This window comes from Fukomys damarensis, unplaced genomic scaffold (assembly GCF_012274545.1).
Source record: "Fukomys damarensis isolate Sample0158 unplaced genomic scaffold, DMR_v1.0_HiC HiC_scaffold_14, whole genome shotgun sequence".
Classification (NCBI taxonomy): Eukaryota; Metazoa; Chordata; class Mammalia; order Rodentia; family Bathyergidae; genus Fukomys; species Fukomys damarensis.
This window is the reverse complement of record NW_022900926.1, coordinates 33,016,313-33,038,430: the sequence shown is the minus strand read 5'-3', so window position 1 is coordinate 33,038,430 and position 22,118 is coordinate 33,016,313. Positions and strand designations below refer to the sequence as shown.

General features: G+C 40.0%; 1 protein-coding gene across 1 annotated transcript in view; it reads left to right on the top strand.

Moving 5' to 3' along the window:
* Ppp1r14c (protein phosphatase 1 regulatory inhibitor subunit 14C) overlaps nucleotides 1–21,588 on the top strand; it is a 55,336-nt gene extending 33,748 nt beyond the window's left edge. The window contains exon 4 of the mRNA XM_033763313.1: nucleotides 20,048–21,588. Coding sequence (XP_033619204.1) covers nucleotides 20,048–20,122 — 75 coding nt within the window. The 3' untranslated portion in view covers nucleotides 20,123–21,588. The remainder of the gene's footprint in view (nucleotides 1–20,047) is intronic.
* Nucleotides 21,589–22,118: the final 530 nt, after the last annotated feature.

Below are 22,118 nucleotides of genomic sequence, written 5' to 3'. Positions count from 1 at the left end.
AGTATCATATCATCAGCAAATAATGATAGTTTAACTTCTTCCTTTCCTATCTTTATTGCTTTAATTTCTTTCTCTTGTCTAATTGCTGTGGCTAATGTTTCCAGAACTATATTGAAGAGAAGTGGTGATAGTGGGCATCCTTGTCTTGTTCCTGATTTTAACATGAAGGTTTTCAGTTTTTGGCCATTCAATATGATGTTGGCTGATGGTTTTTCATAAATAGCCTTTATTAAATTGAGGTATAGACCATCTATTCCAATTTTTTGCAGGGTTTTTATCATGAATGGGTGTTGAATTTTATCAAATGCTTTTTCTGTGATGCTTTTAATTCTTTTGGACAGATACCCAGCAGAGGGACGGCTGGGTCAAATGGAACCTCCAGTCCAAGCTCTTTGAGGTATCTCCATATTGATTTCCATAGTGGATGCACCAGTCTGCACTCCCAACCAACAATGGAGAAGGGTTCCTTTCTCCCCACAACCCCGCCAACATTTGTTATTGTGTGATTTCTTGATAGCAGCCATTCTTTGTGGGGTGAGGTGGAATCTCAGTGTTGTTTTCATCTGCATCTCTCAAATGACCAGTGATGTGGGACATTTTTTCATATATTTACTTGCTGCTTTTACTTCTTTGTCTGAGAAATGTCTCTTCATTTCAGATGCCCATTTTTGAATTGGGTCTTTATATTTGGGGGGGCTGATTGTTTTGAGTTCTTTATATATTCTAGATAATAGTCCTTTGTCTCAATTAAATGGCTAATAATTAATGACGACTTTAAAATAGCCATCTCCAGAAGTGCTATATTTGACCAAAGTTATTTTACATACAGATATTTTGCCATTTTGAAGTTAAAAAGAAGACATATTTGCTGACTCAAGTACATTTGTTTATAGCCTCTTACTGCAGAAGGACAGTGGGTGGTAGAAAGAAGACTGGTCTTTGAGTCAAGATACTTAATGCCAGTGTTACCACTAACTGGGGGACTCTAAACAATTTCCTCAACCTTTCAGAGCTTCTATTTCCACCTGTGTAAAATGGAGGTAATCATAACTATCTCTCTGAGGTATAGTGAGCATTATTTGCAGTGCTAAGTACAGTAATAATAATAGCTAAATAATTACTCATTTAATCTTTTTTCATGAAAAATTTAAGCTTGTTTTAAATTACTCATAGCTTGACATTTTAAAAATAAACTTAGTTTTTTTAGAGCACTTTTAGGTTCATAGTGAAATTGACCAGAAGGTACAAAGATGTCTTCTTTATCCTTTACCCCATTATCAATACCCCCTTCCCGCAAAGTCGTGCATTTGCTTCTCCTGATGGGCCTACTACATTAACACTTAATAATCGTCCCAAGTCCATAATTTGCCTAGGGGTTCCTCTGGCATTGTACATTCTACATATAGAGACATGTCCACCATCACAGTATCCATACAGAGTAGTTTAATTGTCCTAAAAATCCTCTGTGCTCTGCCTCTTCATCCCAACTTCTTCCTAACCACTGATAACCACTGATCTTCCTACTGTCGCCACATCTTATCTTTCCAGCATGTCCTATGGTTGGAACTGTACAACATTTTACACTTGTCAGATTGACTTTTTTCACTTAGTAATATTCATTTCAGTTTGCATCCCCATCTTTTCATTGCTAGGTAGCACTAAATAATATTAACACTAAATAATATTCCACTGTCTGCAGGTACTGATACAGAGAACTTTTGTAAAAAAATCTAAAAACCTACACAATGTTAGAAAAATGTAAAATGACTTCTGCTGTCTCTAACAGCAGTCTTCTTTGTTTAGTTCAAAATTAACAGAAGACACTGGAGACACTGACCATGAAACAGGATGTCTGGCCTCATCTCTAACCTTGAACACCCCCTTCCTGTGCACTAGAATAGATAGCTAGACGAGTCTTAAGGTAAACTCCCTAACTACAAGGAATTGTTAGGTCTGGTTTAAAGTTAACTGTTTTGTTGCTGTAGTTTGTACATGGATAATGTGAACTGAGGAAATGAAATGTAACCACCTGGATGAGATCACAACTGTAAAACCTATAAAGGAAGAAGCTGCAACCCAATAGGAAGTCGAACACTGGCACTGCCTTTTTTAGTGCAATTCAACCTTTGCTGGCAAAATAAACTTTTTATTATTTTACTTCCATTTAGCTCATCTCTGTGCGTGTGTCACTTACCAATTCCTTCCGCAACAGTGCTATAGTTTATTCACTCACCTACTGAGGGACAACTTGGTTCCTTCCAAGTGTTTTCAATTAGGAATAAAGCTGTTATAATGATCTTTGTGGAGGGCTGTATAAAAATACATTTTCTTGTCCTTTGGGTAAATTCCAAGGACTGTGATTGCTTTATTTTATGGTAAGAGTATGTTAGATTTTGAAAGAACTCACCAGACTCTTCCATTATAGCTGCACCATTTTTTATTTTCACCAGCAATGAGAGTTGTTACTCCACATCCTCACCAGCATTTAGTGTTGTCAGTGTTCTGGACTTTGGTCATTCTAATAGGTGTATACTGGTACTCTATTGTTTTAATTTGCAGTTTTCTGATATGTAATTTGGAGTATCCATTATATGTTTATTTATTACCTGTATATCTTCTAGGTGAAACTCTTTGTTGAAGTCTCTTGTTCATTTTTTTCTCATTGAGTTTATTGGTACATTTTAGGTATACAGTACATTTACATTCATCATTGGGATCTTGTACATGACAGGTCTTGGTTCTCATTTTATCCCCATACCCCTGCCCTCCCTTCATTTTTAAACCATATTGTTTTGTTTTTTTTTTAATATAAAAAACTGCTTATGAGCAGGGCTATAGCTCAGTGGTAGACTGCTTGCCTATCATGAACAAGGTCTTGACTTTAATACTCAGCATGAAAGAAAGAGAAGAGAGGAGAAGGAAGAACGAAGGAGGGTAGTGAGGAGGGAGAGAGAAAGAGGGGGAAAGGAAACAAAAGGAAGGAAAAAGCGAAGGAAGGATAGAGGAAGAAGGGGGAAAGAAAGAAAGGAAGGAAAGAAGAAAAAGAAAAAATAATTTGTAAATTATGGATAACAAGTCTTTAAATGATGTATCTCTTACAAATATTTTCTCTCAGTCTGTGGCTTCTCTTTTTATTCTCTTGACAGCCTCTCACAAAGCAGGAAATTTTATTTTAATGAAATCCAGTTCACCAGTTCTTTCTTTTCTAAAGCTTGCTTGTAGTATTAGATCTAAAACTCACTGCCAAAATGCAAGCCCTGTAGATTTTCTCCTATGATATCTTATAGGAGTTTTATAGTTTTCCATTTTATGTTTAGGTCTATGTATGATCTAGTTTAGTTCATTTTTATTGAAAGCATAAGTCTGTGACTAGACTGATTGATTGATTTTGCATGTAGATGTCCAGTTGTCCCAACAGCTTTGTTGAAAAGACTATACTTGCTCATTGTATTTCTGTTGCTCCTTCATCAAAGATTGGTTGATTGTATTTATGTGGATCTATTTCTGGACTATTTTGCTCCACATATCAATTTATCTTTGCTTTCACAAATATTACACTGTCTTGCTCATTTTAGCTTTAGAAAAAGGCTTGAGGATAGTGTTAGTTTTCTGGACTTCTCCAATATTTTGTTGGCTATTCTGAATCTTTCATTTCTCCATGTACATTTTAGAATCAGTTTGTCAGTACCCACAAAATAATTTGCTGGGTTTTTTATTGAGTTGTGTTGAATCTATAGGTCAAGTTGGGGAAAGCTGACATTTTGAGACTACTGAGCCTTCCTGTCCATGAACATGGACTATCTCACCATATATTTCTATTGAGATAGCCCCAAGTTTAGGGATTCTTTCCTCAGTGTGTCTAATCTACTCTTGAGCCTATCAGGGACATTCATTTCCATTACAGTACTTTTGATCTCTAGGATTTCTTCTTTGTTTTCTTTTTAGAATATCTATCTTTCCTCATACATTGCTCATTTGTTTTTGCATGTTGTATACTTTATTCAGTAGAGCCCTTACCATGTTAATCACAGTTTTAAATTCCCAACCTGATAATTTCAACATTCCTACTACATCTGAATCTGGTTATGAAGTTTGTTCTGTCTTTGCAAACTGTGATTTTTGCCTTTTACTGTTGTCTTATAATTTTTCTTGATAGCCGGACATGATGTATTGGATAAAAGGAACTGCTCTAAATTGGCCTTTAGTAATGTAGAGGCAAGGTATGGAGGGTAGGAAAGCATTTTCAAATCCTACGATTAGGTTCCAGCCTTTCAGTGAGTCTGTGCTCCTCCACTGTGAACTTCACTGAAGCTTCTCAGTATCCACCCCTACCTCATACCCCATTGCCTTTAAATAAGACCCCTGGCTAGAGCCAGCTGGAGCTGGGGGTTCTTCTTCCTTCAGGTCAGTTAGGCTCTGATAAAACCTGACAACCAGATTAAGCTCTGATTAGTGTTTTGCTGAGAGCAGTTCTTGTCAAGAAGGAATGCTGTGGTGTATTTCACAATGTTTTCTTCTCCTCCTCATGCTGGAAACACAAAAGATTTCCCTCTTATATTCAATGTGTAGGCCCTGTAGAACTAATTCTTACAGATAAAACTTACAAAATATGGGGGCTCTATGATAAACGAGTCTCAGAGTTTTAATCTCTCAGACTTTTTCACTCTGAGCCTCTAGCAATTTGTCAATTACAGTTTAGATTTCTTGTCTCCTGATTCCCACAGAGGCAGCTACTTAGGTTTCTGCTTCATTGAGTCCTGATTCTCTGTTTGTTTGCCTATTTGTCTCTCTACTTTGGGGCAGCTTTCTCTGTTATCTTACTTCTCTTATGGATCTAGAGAGAGGTATTGATGTTTGAGATTTTTTAGCATTTTACTTGCTGGTGATATGGAGTAGCAGCATCTAGGCTTCTTATATGCTGCCTAGAAATAAAAAAAATCTTATTTAACCTTTACAACAAGGCTATGAAACAGACACTATTGTTACTAATTAAGGAATTTGAGAAATAGAAGGAGTACCTAAGGTCACATAGTAAATGGAAAAGTCGGTTGTGTAGAAAGCACAAATATAAAGATTGGTCCTTAACATGTTAATTAAATCTGATTCCATAAAAACTAATGCTTCACCACTATATATTATATATGAAAAATGTTCTAATTAACAATAATGATATTCTTGGATTATTAAATTTGAAGGGTAGGTTTTTAAAATATTTTATTTTCTTAGAAGTGATATTGTTTTTGGTGTGTCACCTTCTATCATATATTTTGGGTCTATAGTTTTTCTCCTACATGAGTTACAGGCTAATAAAGAAAGGACTTGTGTTTCCCTATTTTGTTCAGACTGTAGACTGACCACCTATAAATCTTTCCTGACTTGGACACATCAAAACACAACAATGTAATTGTATTTACCACACTAATAATGTTTTAGGGATTGATTAGTAAGAAGGGTGTTTTACTTTATCCCTTCTAGTAAATGCCATTTTAGATGCAGTTGATATAAGAATTAAGCTGACTTAAGTAAGTGTAAAAAAAGATGTTTCTATAACATTCAAGAAGAAAAGAAGTGGTTTTATTTTGGATATTACTTGGATTTGAATAATTAGTAGTGATAGCCCAATGGAGGGTGGTTCAAATTAGAGATGGGGTTTGGGGACAAGCAACCAGGCCAGGAAGGAACTTCTTTTCCTATTTCTCATTCTTTACTTGAGTGGCTTTTAAGTCTTAGGATCACATAGGAATAGCTCCATTGTACTGGGATGATGGACAGAAAATACATTTCATACAGTTTGAGGGCATCTGCCTTACCATCTGTTAGAACTGTCAGGCCAATTAATGGGCTTTGAAAAACATCTCTTTTCTGGTTGAAGCTCCTGTGCCATTGTTCTTTAATAAACACCAGGGTTTTCTTTCCATGCATTTATTTAGTTTTTGAACTAGAGGTTGTGATAGAACTTGTCCTTTAACAGTTAAAACCTATGAGTTTCTATGCATCAGAGCTTCACCAGGATGATTAGTTTGAGTGCAAGTGGTGAGAAGCATTTCCAGGTCCTAGGCCTCTGCTGGGTCACAGAAATGTCATGGCCATGCCATGGTGCAGGTGATCCTGGTTTAGAAGTAGAAGTAGACTACTGTTTTATGAAAGACAAGCCTACTCTATCTCTCTCCCTTTGTTGACCATGAGAAGGCAGACTCTCCTTCTTTTGCCTTGGTGTCATGATGTCTTTGTGTCAGTTTTCCAGTGGGCTTTGGCAGTGGACATTCTTAACTAATCTTGTTCACATTGGCTCTTACCAACCCAGCATCTTAACCTATGTTTTAAAAATATGGCTCAGTTTACATATGCATGGAAGTATAGACAGTCCTTCACTGAGCTGATTTAAAGCAAAGAGAGCATCAAAACTGGGTATATACAACAACAACAACAACAACAACAAAAATCCTGTGAGTGACCAGAGGAGACATAGCTTTATGTTCTACTACATTTTATTTTTTCATTTGTTTCACAAATGTGTATGTGAATACCTATGTAGTTCATCTACGGACTGGGACATGGCTTTGAATTTCTATATACATTAAAAAAAAACAACAACACAGAATGCCAGAGGTAACTTTGGTGGGAATATAAATAGGCATAAAAGACAGATATATGAGGCTGTGAGCTTGTTTAGTGACTGTTAGGAACCAAATTGCTTCCCAGATACGGTTTTAGGGGACCCGCTCCTGCTGGACAGGGGAGCCATGTCACTCAGCTTTATGGGTCTGGATGTCCATAAGTGAGGAAGTCCCTGACTTATGTCAGATCCTTGCTTTCTGGCCATTCCTGGGTCTTTCTCCAAAAGAAAGAGCTGTCACCTTCAGAGCATTGTTTCTGACTTAGAGTGTGAGGTACTTCCAAGGACCAGAGTCAGATGGAAACACATTCCAGTGGTTGTGGCCATTGCTAAGAAGGTTCTGCACTGTTTTAGTGTAATTGTGTAGGTAAGTTGTAAAGGATTGGGGGTTGTTGGCCAGAGACATGTGTAGCTTTTTCAAGAAGCTGAAAAAATGTTGGTTCCAGTCTTCCAATTGCTCACCCACTCTCATTCTGACTTTCTATGTCCCAGGTGACTTCTGTGAAGGGTAAAAGAGCCAGAACATGCTGGAGCTGGCATTTAGACCCACACTTAAGTCCAGATTTTATGCCATGTCTATTCATCACTGCCTTTTTCTGAGTTTTATGAGGTGAGCACAAGCTCCACAGTGGAATATTTATAAAGTTCATGAAAATTATCTTCATTGAGGAAAATCAGAAGTGTTAGGTCAGCTTGCCCTAAACATGCAGCCATGGAGCAAAAGTCTAATTTTTTCCTTGTTTTTATTCAGCACTCCTTATCAAATTAGAGAAGCAGTCCATAAGACCACTCTCACTTCTAATACCAATTGCAGTTTTGGGTCTCCCCAAAACCACCCCCAGGTTTGATGCTTTATTGGAGGAACCCACAGATCTCATTAAAATGAGTTATAGTCCTTCATTACAGCAAAAAGCTATAGATTAAAATCAGCCAAAGGAAGAGATATATGGGCTAAGTCTAGGAAAATTCCAAATATGAAGCTTCTGGGTGTCTCCTCACAGTGGAATTGACATTTTTTGACCATGATGGTGCAGCAGTATGAGCAGAATACTAGCCAGGGAAGCTCACCTGTCCTTGGTGAGTCACATTGACATGGCTGACTGCCCGCACAGCTGACCCCTGTCTCCAGCTGACACCACATGACCTTTCCAGGTCACTTTGTTAGGCAGTCTGCTGTGGCCCAAGCTCCCAAAGTAAACAAAGACACTGTTTTCAGGCAGGTGTTCTAAGGGTAAAGAACTCACCTCTCAGGGTGGAGAGCAGTGGCCAGTCCTCTTTGTTGACAAGGTCTTTACCACATGCTTTCAGACATGAAGAAGTGTGTCCACAAGAATAATGATAATAACATTGATGACAGTCATAGTGACATAAGAATAGATAAAATGTCCGTTATGTGAAAAGCCGCATGTGTCTTGCTTTTGGATGCCCTGCCCCCAATAATTGATGATGCTATTTTTATACAAGACTTGGTAGATGAAGCACGCTTGCTTGCTTGCTTTCCTTCTTTCTCTTTCTTTCTTTTGTGATTCAGAGAATAAAACTCAAGGCCTCATGCATGTTAAGCAAGCACTCTACCTGTGAGCTAATATACCCCCAACCCCAGGACACAGACTTTAAAGGGCACTGTTTGTGGTTGACATTTTCTCATGATCGATTGTGATTTTGTGGCTTTTTCTTACTCATTAAATACAGAATGGCCAAACATATTAAAGACACCTCTACCTTCTCTTTTTGTGTTTAAACTTATTTGGACAAAAGAAATAATGTGAATTAAAGATCATTCAACACATGGCACTTGGATTTCCATATCTTTGACAAATGCTGTTGAAAAAAATGAAGAAAAAAGGTTTATGAGTGAATTTCTTTTATGTAGACATGATTTAGCTATGTGAAAGAGGTTGACAGCAGTGGCTCCACTTTGTGACCAGCCCCGTGGTGTGCTGTGGGGACCCCTCTGTGAACTTGCTGACATGCCGCAAGAAAGTTATTTGCTGAGAAGGAATATCCTGAGAATTGTATAAACTAAACTCTGCTACAATAGTAGTGTGGTCTAGTTGGACTTGGGAGCTATAGATATAAACTTAGCTTGCAATCACTATGTAAACTTAGAATTGCAATCATTGTTCTTGATAAGCAATGTCCTAACCCGCTTTAATTTCCTCTTTTTATTCTTAAAAGGCGCCTCTAAACCACTCCCTTGAAGGCCACATTCTGGTTTCCACAGGAATCTGTGCTTCCCAAATTGCAATTCTAAGACCTCAAATAAATGTTTTGTTTTGCTGTACAGATTGTGTGAGCCCCTTTGAACAACACAGCAAATAATATTCTCCATTGTGGATAATGGAGGAAAAAATTAAACACCATAAGATGGTAGTAAGTGCACTTCTCTGCTGCATTCAAGTAAAGTCTGGAATTTACATTAAAAATGGGTTAGTCTAAGAGCAGTGGGTTGAATCTCTAAAATAGATTAATGGGGCTGCCCTACAGCAGAACAAATTAATCCTTCAGGGCTGATAGTCAAGAAAATAAATGAATAACATGGTGTCAGTGTCTTTTAGTTGAAAGAGGGAAATAAAGATCAGGGTATAGTTAAAGCAGAAGTGGAAAAAGACAGCAGCGGCCACAAGCTCCTTCCTGTCATAGGCTCATAAGCCTCTTTTCAGGTAAAGAAAAATGGGGTCCATTCTGGGGTGCTCATCAGAGAATGATAAGAAAAGATAGGCAGTGCTAGGCTCCCCCCACCCCAAAGAGGAGAAATAAACTATCTCAGTAGTGAGTGAGGATGGACAGGGCTTTCTCTGGAGCCAGGGACATCTGTGACTGTGGGGACCACATTTGGGGTCCCCCAGGCTGGAACACAACCCACAGCTCAGTCTGTCTGTGTTGATGCACTGATTGCCGCCTGGCCTCCTGTGGGGGAGGATGCACGGTCAAGTTGACATTTGCAGTGATTTTTAGTGCTTAGCTGGTTCTCTGGTGATAACTTTTTGTTATTTGGAACAGTTTTCAGGTGTTATCATCACCTTTTCAAGGAGGTGCATCCTCCCCTTTCATTTTCATCGCTTATCTAAACTTCAGTGTGTCTGAAAGCTCTTCTTTTCCTCCACCTGGATCCCACCTTGCCGGATTCCCACCTCAGCAGTTAATTATCAGGCTTTCTGGAAGAAGTGTCAAGCAGCTTCTTAACATTTGCACTGAACGTGACTAAAGGTGCTATAAATGGCAGTGAGACTGAAGGCCGGGGCAGTGGTGCCTGTGTGTATGCCATGACTGGTCTGGACAAGAAAAAGGAGGCAGCACACAGAGAGGTGTGTGACCCATGTGGATCCCAGCCTTTGTAATTCTCACCTGCCTCATCACTTGGCCCCTAGCCTGTGCGCTGTGCCTATGGAGAGTGTAGTATTTTCTGGAAAAGCAGGCTGAGCATCCAGGGTTCCTCCTGGCATCCACATGGGAGCTTGCCTGAAAGACACTATTCCTGGGCAACTATTTCAAAGCTTTTGCTTTTACAAGGCCTCTTGTTGGGAAATACTTCTAATTAAAGGAAAACTGTATAATATGTATCTTTTTTAAATGTCTTAAAATGGTTGGAAGAATGATCTAAGTACAATTTAAACACAAAGTGGTACTTTGCAGTGACACTGCGGTTTCTCCCTTTTTTCCTCCTAGTTTCCAAAGGACCCATCTTTTTAAAGCAGCGCATTATCATCAATGAGTGTGACACATTAATCACTTTGACCAGGGAAGGCTCCCAGACGCCTGGCTTTGGTGATAATTACAAGCTGTGTGTCCATCTGCTGCCTCTGGTGCAGGCTAGAGCAGGCACTGAAAGCCCCGGGGTCCAGGAGGGCTGGGGGGACCAGGGCTCCAAGTAGTGTGCCCCACAATGCCATGCTCCTGTGACAGCCATGTGGCAGAAGCTCCAGAGTCAGAAATGACCTTCTGTTCTCATGGCTGCTGCCAAAGCCACTCAGAACCTGCCTTGACTTCTTTCTTCGAAGTCTGTAAACCAGGTGGCTGTGTACTGCATAGTCAGTTTCAAACTCCCTGGGAATGTTCCTCTTTTTTCTATTGCTTCTTTAACCCCCCATCCCCACCCTGTGTGTGTGTGCATCTGTGTCTGTGCTCATGCCTATGAAGGAACATCCTAGGCTCTACTCTTCCCCAGACACTTCTCCCCTTCTCTAACTCCCCCAGCCTGGCTGGTTTCACAGAGTTGAAGAAGCACTTCTAGAGCCTTCATACCTGCCAGGCCCAGTTGATAGTTTTGTTTTTGTTTTTCTCTCACTTAATAAACATCAAAGATTCTGGTGCCAAAGATTCTTTCTGCCAATCCCTTCACTTTCATGCTGCAGTTGTATGAATTAGTTCCTTTCTTATATTATTCCTTCCTTGTACTTTGCAAACTTTAATTCTTTTACTTTGCAAACCTTTGCTGAGCACCTCTTGCACATTAAGTGATATGGTGGGAAGACAAGGGTGAATAAGACTCTTGCAGCCAAGGGAGATGACAGGTATGCCCTTGGATTATTTTGTGTGCTTCTTTAACCATGGAGATAATATTTTTCAAGTAGTCTTTGCAAGTTTGTGGCCTCCTTGTTTTGCCCGATGTTAAAAGTCAAAAATTTATGCATGCTAATGCATGGGGCTGTATTTTAAACTATAAAACATTCTTTTGTGTTAATATACTGTAATAGAATTTTCATTCTTCTATTGATGCTTAGGCTGTGTTCAGTTTTTCATTATTACAAACAGTGGTGCAATAAATGATAAATAAATGATCTTTTGCCTCATGTAGAATTGTTTCTCCATGAAATATATCAAGAAATGGAGTTGCTCTTAATGCTTGCACCAACTTGTGTGCTCAGATAAGATAAAAGAGTCTGTTTGTCTGAGAATGGTGGTGTGCATCTGTAATCCTAGCACTCTGGAAGGCTGAGGCAGGAGGATCGAAAGTTTGAGTCCCACCTGAGCCAGTTAGTGACATCCTGTCTCAAAACTGAAAAAAGTAATAATAGTAAAAAAGGCTGGGGTATAGCTCTGTGCAAAGGCCCTGGGTTCAATCCCCAGTACTGAAAAAGATTTTTTAAAGAATTTCTTTTTAACCTCATTATTCTCACACCTGGTATTGCTAAACTTTTATTTTTGTTGCTTTGATGGTCTGTTTTAACGTATTATTTTCTAACTGCCAGTAAGATTTGACTCTTGTGGGGTACATTCTTATTGGTTGTTCATGTTTCCTTCTCTGGGAATTTCCATGTCAAGTACTATGACTACTTTTCTTTGGGGTTGTTGAGTCGGGATTTTACTTACTGATTTTTTGAAGTTCTTTATATATTCTGGATGATGGCACTTCGATCTCTATATAGAGTGCAAATTTATTTTCCCAAACTGGAGCTTATTTTTAATTTATGATGTCTTTTATGTTAAGAAGTTTTAAGCTTTGAAGTCAGATTTAGCAGTAATATCTTTTATGGCACGTGCTTTAAAAATATTATCTAAAAAATCTTTTACTACTTTAGTGCTTTAAATATAATTTTCTATAATTAGCTTTATAGGAGTTTACTTTTTAAACTCAGCTATCCATACTCCCTCGGTTTATTTGTGTATGTGGTTTGAGGTAGGGATTTCCTTTGATCTTTTTCTGTATTGCACTTCTGTAGTGTGTCCAGTTTCCCTATGTATAGAGCATACTTCTGGGTATTTGTCTCTCCCTGGGAAGAGGCTATGGAAAGAAGTGTAAGAAAAGGTTCACACTCAGTTGACAGTTTTCACAGCCCACCCACAGAGTGCAGCCCTTTTTGTATCTGTCATCTTCCCTCACACTTTGCAAGGTAAAAAATCGCTGGGTATCATGTGTATTATGAGCCATTTTAGCTTGTAACTGACCAAAATTACCTAAACTGATGGTTTAATAAGAAAGGTTTCTCATGCAGAAAGAATTATACCTCTTCTCTAGAGTGATGATCCCAGGTTCCTATGCCCTTATATTAACATAGCATATAAATGCTGCTCTGACCACTCAGTAACTGTGTGGCTTCAGAAAAGCCTGTAAACTTCTCCATGCCTTTTTATAACATAATTTTAGTTATTACAAGGAGATACATAAAGTGTCCAGAGTTCCTACCACCAAGCAATCTGAACCCCAAACCACTGAATCTGGACCCCAAACAGGTAGCACCTGCCACAGCATGGTACTTTACCAAACAGAACAGAAATGTACACACTGTGGGAAAGAGTAGTCCACATGTAAATTCATGTATAAAAGAGGTATATGCAGAGCACTTTCAGGTACAGAAGTAGTGCCCAGCACTGGGGGTAGGGCTGGGAGTGGCAGCCCGGGGGAATTTAGAAAGGCATTTATTGGAGATGGGAATTGTTCATTTGGTTTGAGAGGATAGTTTGGTGGAGGGAGGGTAGAGAGTTTGCTTGCAGCGTGAGAGAGTGTGGCTCTCGAAGGCTCAGAGTTGGAAGGGGGAAGCACTAGCAGTGGTTGGTGCTGGTTGTGTGTGTGTGTGTGTGTGTGTGTGTGTGCGTGTGTGTGCTGCGTGAGTGCATACGTGAAAGCACTAGCTGGTGGGTGCTGTGTGTGTGTGTGTGTGTGTGTGTGTGTGTGTGCGTGTGTGTGCTGCGTGAGTGCATACGTGTGCATGTGCGTTGGTAGCTGGTAGGGAAATGATGCTGCAGGAAAGCTTTCAGGTCATCTCAAACACTTCATGAAATAAAGAGCAATTACACATTTGCGGCCCTTGAGAGGGGAAGTTATGTGGTTGAAGTGGCCCTGTGGTGCTGGATTTGGTAGCGGGCAGTTTCTCAGACTGCAGGAGAGGTCAGAGGCAGGAATCAGATGAGCAAAGTCATGTAGGAACTGGGATCCCAGCAGGCAGGACGGAGAGTGGCCATTTCCCCAGCAGTGACAGCCACGGGAACTGGCAGCCCTAGAGGCAGCAATGTACTTGGCCAGGTCTCTGGTGGCTTCCTTGGAAGGGGCACATGTGCTGTTTGTAGCCTGACAGTCACACTGTGACCTGAGCACCGGGATGTCTCTGGGGGTCACACAGTACATTTCTCATGTGCCTTCATGTCACACTTTCCCCACGTGGAGTCAGAGAAGCACATTCTTGGTTTGAAGCTGTGGACTGTGTCCACTACAGAGTCCGCTGTTTGTCAGAATACCTGCACCTGGGCCACACATAAAGGAAAGAAGTTGATTTCTAACAGTCTGGAGGCTGAGCGGTCTCTGAGCATGGGGCTGGCATGTGGTGAGGGCCTCCTGGCTGTATCCTTGTGTCTTGGGAGGGCAAAAGAGCACACAAGAGAGAGACTGGAGCAAGAGAGGGCTGAACCCGCTTTTGGAGCAGCCCACTCTCAGGCCCGCTAATCAATCTGGGGACAGCGACATCACGCCACTCATGACAGCCGAGCCCTCGTGCCTGATCATCTTACAGGCCTCACCTCAGTACTGTTACAGTGATGAATGAACTTCACTGTGAGTTTTGGAGGGGACATTCCAGCCATAGCAGACCGGATATGTTTTTTTTGTTTGTTTTGTTCTTTTGAGACAGGGTCTCACTGTGTAGCCCAGGCTGGCCTCGAACTCATGGCAATTCTCCTGCCTCAGCCACCTCACCCAGCTTATCGTTAAAGTTCCATATAGTCTCAATAATAATGAGGATAAGTATGACCGTGGAAAGCATTTGCACAGCTCTTATTATTATATATTTATTTAATCCTTACAGAAAACTTGAGGCCAGGTTCCATTACCATCACTCCCACTTGTAGGTGAGGAAAACAAAACACGGAGGACACAGTATTTATAGGGTGCACAAGGACTTGAACCTAGGCCCTCTGGACCCAGATTACTTTGCTAAGTGTGGTCTACACTGCCTTTTTTTGCATCTGTATAAGGTGACTCTCTCCTTATAGGAACAAACCCACTAAGACTTTTTGGCATTTATTCCGAAGGGTCCTCCTGTTTTTGCTGTCCAAGGTCTTTATTGTCCGTTTTTCTGCTTCTTGTATCACTGCATATTTCCACAGCCCTCAGGACTCCAGGCCCAGCCTTGCTAACAGCAGTGCTCAGTGATCTATGCAGCAGCAGTTTGGTGCTGCCCAGGGCTGGGTCCAGCAGCCCACCAGGAGGGAGCATTATGGCTGTAGGCAGAGTCTGAGGAGCCTACCTAGGATCTTAGATGGTGTTGTGGGGAACGTTTGGATAAAAGCTGCTGAAACAACCTGAAAATAGATAGCACTTATTTTGAAAGATGGCTTGGGACAAATGTTTGCCTTCTAAAAATTGGAGCAGTTGGGTGAAAGGATAATTCAACTGTTAGGAAACCAAAGCAGCCAGATCTTGGAAACTGTTGGAGAGACCATCAGTAAATAAGCTTCCCTTTAAGGAGAGATAGGGGAGGAGAGAAAGAAGGAAGAAGGACGGAGAGGAAACTGGCAGTCCACATATTCTGTAGCCTTTGTGTTCACACAGAGCTTCTGCTTATTCAGGGACTCTGGGAGCTAGGGCGACCTCCTTTTGCCCAGTCATCCTATGGCAGAGGCTGAGTGGGAGAGGCAGGAGGAGGCCAGCTTGGGCTGACCCTTTGCCTGCAGGGTAACATGAACATACCTGGCCTGCAGCTCAGTCCTTGTAATGATGGGCCTCTTTCTGTGTCTTCCCCCAAAGGCCTGGGAGCTCCAGGAAAACAGGACGTCTGCCCCTTCTGATCTGCATCTCTGCATTTAGGGCAGAATCTGGTGCAGACCCACTTAGGGTTGAGCTGAAGCTTGGAACCTACTTATCTGATTCAGTAGGCATCAAGGAGCCTACATTCAAATACTGCAGTTTGTGACCATGGGCAAATGACTTGTCAAAAACGAGGACAATCGTTTTTCTGAATTGTAAACCTGCTACCTTGGATTAAACATGGCAACGTGGAAAAGGGTTCCTAGAGGAGACTCCCATCAGTGGTGGTTCCCTTCTCTCTGTGGGACACATACCCAGGGCCAGCTCCCCCTGGGGAAGCCACACCTCATCCATCCTCACCCAGTGGGGCAGCCAGGAATTAAAAGGCCATAAAGGAGTCAGGGACCCTTTATTGACTGTCACAAATGACCGTTCCCTTTGTGGTTAGTGAATTGCCTGAGGTGACTTTCACTTGGAAATCCCCTGAGTGCAAAACAGCTTGTGTTCATCCTTTCTTTAAGCATTTTCAGTACATACAGAAGTTATAAGGGAGGAAGCTATACGCATAAAGAGTGGCAAAGTGCCTGGCTCAGAGACAGCCTGGTTGTTTGTTTGTTCATATATAGGTAGGTATTGCCCAGGATTATGAAAAAACTTCTAGAGGGTTGAATATGTCCATTATGTTGATTATATAAATAGGATGGCTGTGGTGGTTATAAACCATAGTATGTTCGATTTATGGCATGTCAGTTATACCTCAGTAAAGTTGTCTTTTAAAAAGAATAGTCACCGGGACACTTAGAGTGATAAGAGCTTCTTTTTCATCCATTCTGATAAAACCTTTTTGATTCGGGGTTCATGACCCCTTTGTTGCCCAACCCAATGTCTTTGTCTCTGCCCCTTATTTGCCTATCCTCTCATGAGTGAGCACTTGACTTTGTTGAGCACTTCTTCCTGCTGGAAAACCTTTCTTCTCTTGGCTCATTAGCAGCATTCTTTTCATTTCTACCTCCTGCCTCTTGTGGTTCCAGCTCCTCCACTAGCCCTCATTTTTCAGCCTTGTTCCTCTGCCCTTTTTCTTCTCCATTCACACTCCCAAGTTATCCCAAGGTTATCCCAAGTTGTCTGGCATTTTCAAGCTTCATAGCCTGTGCTGTCCAATAGAATTTTCCATGATGATGGAAATAGTCTCCCTCTGCATTATCCAAAGTGGTAGCCACTAGCTACATGTAGCTATATAGCTCTTGAAATGTGGCCACTCTAACAAAATGTTTTTTATTTGTTTTAACTAATTCCAGTTTCAATAGCCACATGTTGGTGGCTGCTGTACTAAATAGTTTGGGTCTGGACCATTGTTTGTGTACAGACTCTAGATGTGAACCTCGTTGGCTGGTCTTCACCTATATTATTTCAAAATAAAATAGTTAAGAGTTATATTTTTCTCATGAAATGTTTGTTTCTGGCTTGTGTCTCTGTAGATCACATGGAGTCAGTTTGTTTTGTTTGTAAGGTGAAAGTCACAGATCAGGATGCTGATGATGTCCGTACTTTTGTCTCTAGGCATGAGCTGTGACTCCAAGTCAGTAGCTCTGTCTTCACAAGCCCTATTCATCACAGTGCAACACCTCTAGCATGGCCCCACCTGCTCACCCTGACCGTTCTGGGCCAGTGTTCCCATTTCCGGGCTTGCTTCTCTGTAGCACTCTGCATGTGAGCTGCCAGCTGAGTGTCCGGGTCTTCTCCACACTGGCCTCTCTCTCTTAACTCAGAACTCAACTCAGAGGTCACTTGCTCAAGGAAGTGGCCTTCTCTGATGAAATCGGTATCCCCAACCTGAGGCTGAGGGACTTGCTTCGGAAGTAAAGGATGTATGCTGTCACCACTTTCAAATGCTTCTGAGCAATATAAACCGAGAGTCATCAAAGTATTTTTGATTAGAGATCCTTGAATCTTCCTCAAGAATTATCTCTAATCAACAGAATCCTTCTGTGCAAGTGGCACTGCCAACTTTCTATGTAGAGAATAAATATTGGTTGTGCTATTTTGTACTTACTCTGCTGAGCACCCAAATATGCAAATTTAACTGTTTAAATATGCAAAAAACAGTATATCAAGATATAGACATATAAGTTATGATGATACAAAATTTAAGAGTTTTTCATTACTGTTAATGAATTATAAGCATAAGACAAAATTTGTCATTTATTTAAACTTTCTAATTTCTGAGATTTATGCATATCATGACCAAAGTTTTAAGAAAATTAGAATTTGATTTAAAATACCAAATCACTTTTGTCTTGAAGAGAAAGGCTTGTAGTTTGGAGTACATTATTCCTTATGTTATTTTAGTCTCTACTTTATGAAAAGATATGTTATAAAAACAATGCAGGGCAGGGATTTAGCTCAGTGGTTCTGCCATCTGCCTCGCAAGCCTTAGGTCCCAAGTTCAATCCCTGGTACCAAAAAAAAAAAAAAATTAATAATAATAGTGCAGAAAAGAATTACCAGAGTTAATAAACACAATATATTACAATATTTGTGACTCTGATATTGTTTTTTTTTAGCTTTAATTGAGTTTATTGGTACATTTTAGGGATACAGTACAGTTACATTCATTGTTGGGATCTTGTACCTCTACATGACAGGTCCTGGTTCTCATTTTTTCCCTGAATTCCTGCCCTCCCTTCACCCCCTCCTCCCCTCCCCATCTATAAACACTTTATTTCCTTCTTTTTATTATCTCACATTTTTTCTTTTCCCTTATTACCCTTTCCCTACCCATCCCACCTTCCCTACACCTTTAGCTCCTGATATTGATTTTTTTTAAAGAAAGGAAATTTATAGCCAGATGCTGAAACTCTTTACAGTAGTCATTTGTGTAGGAGATTCCAAAAACAACAAAATTGAAATGATAAAAGCAGAATGCTATATATTAGTTAAATCACATAGTAAATGGAGCAATGGGAAATGTGTTTAACATTTTGCAATGGAAATTGAATATAAATAAGAAAATGACATAATTTCATACAAGAAAATTGTTTAGATAAGCAATGTTAAGAAAATTGAGTTAGGGCTTCCATTTTACTTGACTTATATTCTTTTCTCTCCAAGGTCAGAGATGATAGTGATTAAAGTATTTATATTCATTGACCCACTTCTGCAATAGCTCTCCAAAGGGAATAATCCAAACTTCAGACAAAGAGTAATGTTAATTGTGCCCTTTTTTAAAAATAATTTCAGAGTACCAGGAACCATGTAAAAATCTAGAGGAATTAAGCAGATTGCACAATGTCCATACAATAAAGAATTGTATGACCATTAATACAATTTTTAGGAAGACTTTAATGTTGTGGGAAAAAGCTTCTAACCTAATACTAAGTGAGAAAAAAGGATATAATTATGCATTGTGGTCTTAATTAGGCAAAAACAATATCCATAGTAGAAAACATGTTAATAGTGGTTAATTTTAAGAAGTACATTGTTACTGGTTTGTATTTTTCAAATTTTTCAGAAAAAGAAACATGTACTACTTTTATAATAGCAAAAAGACTATTAAAGAAACAAATTATGGTGGTGCACAAAAAATTAAATATTTAATCTCACTGTGTTTTAGAGCTGGAAGGCAATGCAGGGTTTTTGTGGGTTTTTTGTTTTGTTTTGTTTTGTTTTTTACCTCAGATGGCCCATGATATTCTTAGTTTTCTTACTCAATTGTTGTTACTTGCTGATCAGAACGTCAGGCTGGCTGTCAGCTTTGCTTTCTTAGGTATAAAGTAGGATGAGGAAGTAACTATTATCTAATAAATGTGACTTACTGGTAGCTAAACATTTTAAAACTGAGGCAGTTTAACAGATTTCTGATAGCATAAAGTGGGGACTATTCTAGAGGTTTTTTTAGTCTTTGGGTTCTGATCCATTTACAGGTCATGAAATCATGACCTAAGGGGTCTCCCCCAGCATTCCTTTGTAAATGAAATTAGTAGAATTTTTTAAAAAAAAATCACAATTCATCACAAATGGAGAATATTCTGTAAATTTTGATTTTAGTACATATAAGTATTGAATCCTAACATAAAAGGTGGTTTGGTTTGGTTTTGGTTTTTTGTCTGTAGTTTTCAGTCAAAAAAGCGCAAAGACTCTTCAAATGATCTGGACTAGTGGTTTTCAGTTTTCTCCTGGACCAGAGGCATCAGCATCACCTGGGAGATTGTCAGAAAGGCAGATTCCTGGGCCCCACATCCATCCTCTGAACCAGACACTGTGGCTTCATAAGTACAATTTGGAGAACCAACTGGCCTTGCTCTTCCAGGGATAGCCTGGGGACCACACTTACACCTGAGATCTAGTTAGAAATGCAGAGTCTGACCCCCGACCAAGACCTACTCAGTTAGAATCTAAAGGCCTGCAGATAATCTGCATGCAGGCAGCAAGACTGAATAGTACTGACGCGACCCATCTTTTAGAGGCCACGTAGGCAGTATCAGTGAGGAAAGCAGCCTGACTTCCTCCTCAAAGAGTGTAGAGCAGGAAAAAGGCATTGCTGTGATGGTTAAAGACTCTTAAAAATTTCCTGTGAATCGCTTCTTGGCCTTTTGCCTAAGATCAAGTGTAAAAATTTCCTGTGTTATGCCATTTGAGGTTAACACACCCAGTCAAATTCATCAACTAAGATTAACTGCACTTGACACTAATTTCTTTAAGCAGATTTGAAACACAAATTTTAATAGTGACCCTTCTTTGATCTCTTTTAGGAATTTATCAAAGAGCTGCTGTCCCGGATAAGAGGCATGAGGAAGCTGAGCCCTCCACAGAAGAAGAGTGTATGATTCTGAACAGGGTGGAATTCTAAGACAGAGAAAGGGCCTGCGATTTAGACTTCATGAAGACTTTTATTAAACAGTAGTTGTTCTTATGAAAAACCTTTTTTGGTGTGTGGGGAGGGAATCTATTAGACATTTATTCAAGAGTGTTCCTTTTTTGTTGTTTTTTTAAATGGCTTTTATTAGTGTAATATTTTAATAGGAAAAATACCACAACTCTGACTGCAACCCAGCCAAGGATGATCAAAGCAGGTAGACATCCAAGGATAGGCCAGACCAAGCTGTTTTGTGCAAAGACTCAGATATTTCAGACTTTATTATACAGGGAAGATGGTTTTCTTACAACCCATTTGGTAATAATTTTTCTTAAGTTGTACATTTGACTCAGATGTCTAACTTCTTGTACTTGTATATACCTACACACAACTAAGCTAAAATGTAAATGTGAATTTTATTTCATATTGATGGAATAAACTTGTGGTCATCCTTTCACGGGAGGTCACAACACATGGGTTTCTCAAGAGGCCATGAGGCATTCTTCGTGTGAATGCTGTTGACTTTCAACATTTACTTTCTGCACCAAAGTGAAATGAGCTACACTACAAAATGTTGAGTTGGTCAAGGGCTTAATTTCTGAATTAATTTCTTTTGCTTCATTGGTTGGATGCTTTGCCAGGTCACATACCTTTTGCCTCGTTTGTGGTTGTTTAAAATTTTATGAGCCCTTAATTTGAAGAACTAACCTGATTTCTAGTGAAATGCCCATGCTAACTGGATGGTATTTTATGATGGCAAAAGGAGCACTGTGTAGCAATGAATTCTCTGCTTTCCACCAAATACTGTGTATTATTCTCTCTTCTCTCCGTGAAAGCAGGTCAAAGGAGGTTAATAGACTGAGTGTCTTCCTCCTGAAAAGGTTCCTTCTGCACTTGAGTAGCATCAGACCAAAAGTATGAACTGATTGTAGAGATGAGAAGAAATCACCTTCTTTCTGACAGTTGATAACAATGAGGTTTTCAGGCTTAGCAGCATGGTTGCATTTCCAGCTTCTCGCAGTAGTTCATGGGGAGGATTCTGGGGTGCCTGGCCCTAATTTTGACCTTAATCTCCATGCTTGGAGCTAGGCCTAAACACCTGTCCTGCCCTCTTAGCTACATACCAGCTCTCTGGAGAAGAATTAAAATTCAGATGGCATGTGGGTGGGGCAAAGGGTGAGAGGAGAAACTTCCTGTCCTCCAAAAGGCCCCTACTGCCTCCCTGTGGAAACCCCACCTACTGTAAGATGTCTCCAGGTGGCCCTGTCAGAGGACAGGGACCCGGCATTTTATATCAAGGGTGCTCTGAACATATTTTATTTTTTAAGAGAACTATGTTCGTGAATTTTACGTACACTGGCAAGCTTTTAAAAATGTATTTAATTTTGTAATGTTTACCAAGGATTTATTTACAAGCTATTTACTCAAATAAACTGCAGCTGCTTATAAACCTGTTCCCATGTATTCCTTGCAGAACATGGTAACATAATGATTTTACTTTATCAGTTTCTCTGCAGATGAGGGTAGCAAGCACCCCTATACCTGGCCTTTTATTTTCAAAACACCTGCAAGCATTTAATCTTGGTCTTCTGCTGAGACATCTTCAGATCAGGTGGCAACTATAGACACGCTCTTGGGCTGAGAAGAAGCAAGATGAGCAAAGTGTGCTTAGCCCTGCCTGTGCTCGTTTTCTTAAAACTCTGTTTTTCTCATCTGATAGAAATTCTCAAGGTTTTGAATTAACAAAATATTTCAATTATTAGAATACCATGCACCATGTAAATCAGAAACTGAATTTTCAGGATTGCTCCTAGGCTTGCCCATCTTAGGTAGTGGTCTTCAGATGAAGCTTGAGTTAACATTTCTTCCAAAGGCCTCTGACTCCCCCACCGCATATACCTATCTTGCTCCCACTAGAAGCTTGGCCTCTTCCTTAACTCCTGTCCTCCCCAGCTGGCCCTAATAAT